General features: G+C 52.1%; 1 protein-coding gene across 1 annotated transcript in view; it reads left to right on the top strand.

The window, feature by feature from the left end:
• The first annotated feature begins 1,721 nt into the window (after positions 1-1,721).
• HS6ST3 (heparan sulfate 6-O-sulfotransferase 3) overlaps positions 1,722-6,000 on the top strand; it is a 656,550-nt gene continuing 652,271 nt past the window's right edge. The window contains exon 1 of the mRNA XM_027115970.1: positions 1,722-2,532. Within this exon, the coding sequence (XP_026971771.1) occupies positions 1,826-2,532 (707 nt within the window). The 5' untranslated portion in view covers positions 1,722-1,825. The remainder of the gene's footprint in view (positions 2,533-6,000) is intronic.

Raw genomic sequence — 6,000 nt, 5'->3', positions numbered from 1 at the left:
GGGAAGGCTGGATGCTACGAAGACTGGGATGTTGGGTGTGGGAAACTAGGACTGGCAGGGTACCCAGGAGGGACATGTTGACCTGAGTCAGGGAACCAAACTGCATTGTGTCCACCTTCAATACGCTGCCACTCTCAACCTGGGTCAAGCAAGTCCAGGAATTGTGGAGGGGTAGTTACTCCTAATTTTTACTCCATTCATTATCTGAAGAAGAGAAACTGTTGTTAAAGATTTGTTTCTCAGAAAAATGCAAAATTTAGATGTTTGAAAAATAAAGTTAAAATCTGCACATAATCAAAAGCTTTTTAGCTTGTGAAATACAGGTAAGTAGAGGTCTTATTGTCCGCAATGGGGCGGGGAGAGGGGGTGCATCTCGCACATCTAGGAGCTCAGCGTGTGTTAGCAGGATGAATTTTACGAGGTGACCCCTAAACTCCTCTTATGATCTAAGTGCTGCATGGTTGTGGGCTGGACTTATCTGGTACTGGAAGAAACGAAGTGTGCATCGAATACAGAGCCTGATAGACAGTAGGCGCCTCATGGGTAATTGATGAATGGATGCTGGTTGAATAAAGTTGTAGAGTTGAACACACCGAGTCTGTACGTGCGGAAGGACCAGAATAAAACTTGAGCACCAGTTACAACGTCTTGTGTTGAGATTAAAAGCAGTGTAGAGCCAACATCCCCTGCCGGCGAGGGACCAGCCAACTCCTGCCAAGTCTTGCCTAGGTGAGTCTGCCCAGCAGTGGGCAGGTGTTATCCTTGCAGACAGACTGGCCAGATTTCTGTCCACTCTCAGATTGAGAAAGCTGAGGATTTGGAGGTCTCGGATCAGCGCCAGCGGCGATCTCCTCGGATCCTGTCCTCGCTCCGCCTTTGCCTTTCTCCCGAATCTCTCCTGGCTCTAGGCTGAAGAGATTCCCACCCCCAGTTGCCTGCTCCGAGCCCCGCGGAGCCGCGGACTCCTCCCCTGGAAACTCTTCGGGGGCTGGGGAAAGCTTTGGCGCATGCTCCTTACCTAGGGCAGGTTTTCGCTCCGGGTAGCAGGGCTCCTGTCACACCGGCTGGCGGGTTGTGGCGGCGCCAGCCAGTGTGTGCGAGTGTGTCTGCGTGCCCGCGCCTGGGCGGACCGACCCGGAGCAGCAGTGCGCCTCGCCCGGGGAGGCGGCTTCGCACCGGCGCCTAGTCCGCAGCCGCTGCGGGGCGGGGCGGGGCGGGGCGGGACGGGGGCGGGGAGCTCCTCTGCTAACTTGCGGCGGACGCCGTCCGTCCTCGCGGCTCCGGCGCCTCGCGACCTGAGGGCAGAGGCGCCGGGCGCGCGTGCGGGGCGCAGGGCCCGCGGGCGGCCGGGCCGCGCCTTTGCCCTTGGCCGGAGCCCTGGAGAGCCTCATGCAGCCCCCGAGCTCGCGGCCGCAGCTGCCCGGCTGCCCGGCTGGCCCGGGGCAGGTCCAGGACCCAAGCCGCGCTCCCCAGCGACTGAGCGCCGGCGGCGGGGTGCCCCGCGCCGCCTGAGAGCGCGCGCCGCGCCCGGGCGGGAGCAGGGAGCCGGCGGAGCCGGGCGCCCCCGGGAGCGCAGGGCGCCCCGCGCCGCAGCCGCCACCGCGCGCGCCGGCGCCCGCCTCCCCGCTAGACTCGCAGGCCCGGCTCTGTCAGCCCCGGAGCGCCGGTGTGCCGCGGGGCCGCCAGCCAGCCGCACGCCTCAGCGTCAGGGGCATGGAGGAGCGGCGGGCTCGGAGCCGCGCCCCGGAGCCCCCGAAACTTCCGAGCGGGAGCCCGACAACGTCTCTGCCGCCGCCGCTTAGCCTGCCGGCCTGAGAGCGGGACCATGGATGAAAGGTTCAACAAGTGGCTGCTGACGCCGGTGCTCACTCTTCTCTTCGTGGTCATCATGTACCAGTACGTGTCCCCCTCCTGCACCAGCTCCTGCGCCAACTTCGGGGAGCAGCCCCGCGCCGGGGAGGCCGGCCAGTCTGCCGCCCCCGGTCCCGCCCGCCCGGCACAGGCGCCGCTCGAGGACTGGGAGCGACGGCCCCAGCTGCCCCCGCCACCCCGGGGGCCGCCCGAGGGACCTCGGGGGGCCGCGGCGCCGGAGGACGAGGACGAGGAGCCGGAGGACCCGGAGGAGGACGAGGCAGAGGAGGAGGAAGAAGAGCCGGACCCCGAGGCCCCGGAGAACGGGTCGCTGCCCCGGTTCGTGCCGCGCTTCAACTTCACCCTGAAGGACCTGACCCGCTTCGTGGATTTCAACATCAAGGGGCGCGACGTGATCGTGTTCCTGCACATCCAGAAGACCGGGGGCACCACGTTCGGGCGGCACCTGGTGAAGAACATCCGGCTGGAGCAGCCGTGCAGCTGCAAAGCCGGCCAGAAGAAGTGCACCTGCCACCGGCCCGGCAAGAAGGAGACGTGGCTCTTCTCCCGCTTCTCCACCGGCTGGAGCTGCGGGCTGCACGCCGACTGGACGGAGCTCACCAACTGTGTGCCGGCCATCATGGAGAAGAAAGACTGTCCCCGCAACCACAGCCATACCAGGTACTGTCCCCTTCCGCGTCTCGCTTCCTGCCAACTGCCACCCCCCTCCCAGCTCCCCCAAGTCCCGACCCCGGCGGCCCCGCGCTCACTGGGCGGCGTGCTGCTGGTTCCCCAACATCTTCCAGCGGTTCGGCCAGAGGCTTTAGGAGAGCGATAAGGAACCTATGGATGGTGCCCTGGCCTTGAACTCGCTCCCCCCTCCCCCCCCCCGTCGATTCCCGCTCCCCCTCCCCCAAAGGTGATGGGAACCATCGTCGTGTGTGTGTCCTTCCTTTTGCCTAGCACGGTGTGGCCTCCCTCCCAGCCGATGCTCGGAGAACCGCGCAACGGCCAGGAGGCCTGGGTTAGACTAGCGAGGTCGAATCCTGTACCTAAGTGCTGTGAGTGGAAACTCAAACCCGGTAAAAGGCAGGGGGAGCTGGAGGTAGAGAGGCAGGGCAGGAGTTTTCCAGGCATGGAGAAGCCAGAGACGAGTCTAGTGGCTCTTGGGTGGCTGCTCTCCAGCTCAGGAAACAGTCCTCTTGATGCCACTTTGAAGACACACGTTCAATTTCCTGCTCTACCTCTATAACCCTAATTCTGGAGATGGGCTTTGTTGCTGAGCAGCGCCAGGGTTTGGACTCATGCTGTTCTCAGCAAGATTTCCACTCTCCCCCAGGCCGATCCATGAACTCGTTCTGAAAGTATGTGTTAAATGCCTACTGTGTGCCTGGAAGTGTGGTAAATGCTAGGTGGATTCAAAGATTTAATAAGTAAAATCCCTTCCTTTCAGGATAGACTAGCTTCCTCTCCCACCCCCATCCATACCCGCTTTTAAATAGTAATGCTGCTGAGAATTAGGAAAGTTTGAAATCTTAATAGCCAATGAAACTGCATACCTTATTAACATCCTCTGAGAGACGCATGGGCTTAAGAATTTTGGTTGAATGTTCTTTCTGCCCATTGCAATTTGAAGATTAATCTGACATGCTTGCTCAAAGGACTAAAACATTAAAAGCTTGGAATACTAGTTTATTGAGGTTTTTGTCTCAAAGGTTTCAAACAATTTGGTGCAAGGAAATAGGACTTTAAAAACTCAAGCTCAGCATGTTGATACCAGATAGCTTTTGCACCTGACATTATGGAAAAGCTTCCTTTACTGGAAGCTACCCAGATTCTGGAATTCACCACCACTGAAGCATCTAATTCTACTTCATTTCTCCAAGAATGAGCAAAATTTCATTATGGGATTTTTTTTACTCTGGCAGTTTTTCAAATACTTTCTCTCCTCCTTTCCCTGTTTAATGGAAATTGCTTAGAATAAGAAACTGGTTGGACTTGGAATGAAAGCATTAGGCTCCTTCCTTAGGTTTTAAGGACTTTTTACTTTTAAAGATTTCTAATTGTGTAGTGTTTTAGATCCTGCCCTTCTATTTTAGTTTAAGACAATTTTTCAATTGATAATTACTTACAAACTTTCTACCAAAAGACATTATTATTTCATGAGAGAGAGTCTCTGCTACATTTCCCCCCAAATTGTACTTTTTGTATTTACACCTTTATGTATTAATTCCTGAATGACCCCAAAGAGTTTACTAGTCTGATTCCCAGCTTCCGTTTCACTTAAACTAGAGACTGATTATCACATAGAAACATCTAGTGATTCTTCAGTAGGGATTAGCATTATTTTCTATCAATGTATATAAAACTGTTAGTGAATAGATGAAGATTTTAGAGGAATTAGAGATTATGGAATCTAAAAATAATTGGATTTTTGCTTAGTGATGAAATGCTGCTGCTGCTACAGACCCTGCGCAGATTACAGCAGTGAGGTCTTACTTCTATAGGAAATACTCAATATCTCTCTGCTGTGTGATGTGGGAAAATGCCACCTTGGCTATTTGAACATATGGTTTCTATTGCACAGTCAAGTGCTTTTCTTTGTTTAGTGATGGACTCATTTCTCTCAGAATCAGAAGTTATCAGATAATCACCTGCACTGGTTTGCTTTTTAAAAAACTTATAAAATTTTGTGGTAGTATTTTTTTGGGGGACCATTTTTTATAATCCTTCCTCCTCTTCGTCCTCACCCTCTCTTTCTTTCCTGATATTCTCAGTTACTTTTCTTCTCTGGATACTTTAGGAAGGAATAGCTGTGGTTTATGCGAAGTGCCCTGCATCAAAAGCGATAGGGAAAAAGTTGAAGAGATGTTCAGCTGCACCTTCCTCACAGAGAAGATTGAATTAGTTGTCTGTCATGAGAATGTCTGTGTACGGCATTCTACAGTCAACTAGATTAGCTTGGATAATGGAGGGTCCATTTCCACAATGCAAAATGACAGATAATCTATTGCTACGTCATGGGAACAAGGTTCTACTTCAAATAGGGCTGACTCTGAGCAAAATCAAGAAGTAGATCATGTTGACTTTGGTGCCCTAGTCTCTTTGCTTTTGGTTCCCCCAATGTCCCCTCCTTCCCCACTTCTCACAGGGATCAGTGTCCTTGTGGGTCATGTTATAGGTAAGAGCAAGGGTTATCGAGTCAGATGGACGTGGCTCTTGTGCTTACTAGCTGTGTAAGTTAGTGAGCTGCCCTTTCTGAGCCTCAGATTCACCTTTAAATATGGATAATATTGGTACTTTCCTCTTAGAGGTGTTATGAGAATTAAATGAGCAAATGCATGTAAAATACTTGGTATAGTATCTGTGCATAGTATAATATGCTGGTACACAGCACTCAATACTTACTATGCAGGTGTATAGTAATACTTAAATATTAGTTGCTCATTGTAATAGCAGTATTTCCCCTAATCAAGGCCTTCTTCCACGAAAGGATGTGAGGTCAGTTCCTTAGAGCAGCTCAGTGTAAATGGGTCACCTTAATTCGTAGAGATGCCATTTTATCATTATTTGTATGGAGACGGAATTCTAAGTTCAAAACATTAAGCAATAAATCGAAAATTATGGATGGCCATTTGGGCATCAGTCATTGCAGAGGACAGGATGGGAAACAGGGGTGGGAGGACACAATATAACTGAGTACACATTCTGTTGGTGACAAGAAAAACTGGTTGGAATGGTGAGAGAGGAGGTGGGAACATCTAGGACCAAAGGCAGAAGCAGGGAGCCAACTCTGGGAGGAGGTTTGTGGTAGAGCAGAAGGAACTGTCATAGGGGTTATAAGGGGCCGGGAAGGGGCAAGGCTCTGGGGCTGGCAGTTTGGGTCCAGTACAGAGGGCATTTCTGACCACAGAAACTGGTTAGAGTAAGATAGGAAGCTACGAGGAAGACAGCTTATCTGAATGACCTCTTTTATCATATTAGTGATGATTTCTTCCCATTCCTTTTCTTTCTTTTCTCTGTTATTTATTTGGCAGGATATTCTTTCTCCTTATCTTTCTCCTTCCTTCATCATTGCAGTATGTTTCCCCTTTTTGTCTGCATACCCAGGTCTTTGGAAGACTCTTCTTTACCATTGTTGAGTGTGGG

Source organism: Aethalodelphis obliquidens, unplaced genomic scaffold (genome assembly GCF_003676395.1).
Source record: "Aethalodelphis obliquidens isolate GAN/ISIS:26980383/991018 unplaced genomic scaffold, ASM367639v1 scaffold15, whole genome shotgun sequence".
Taxonomy (NCBI): domain Eukaryota; kingdom Metazoa; phylum Chordata; class Mammalia; order Artiodactyla; family Delphinidae; genus Aethalodelphis; species Aethalodelphis obliquidens.
Note: the sequence above shows the minus strand (reverse complement) of the source record. Positions and strands in the feature narration are given on the sequence as shown.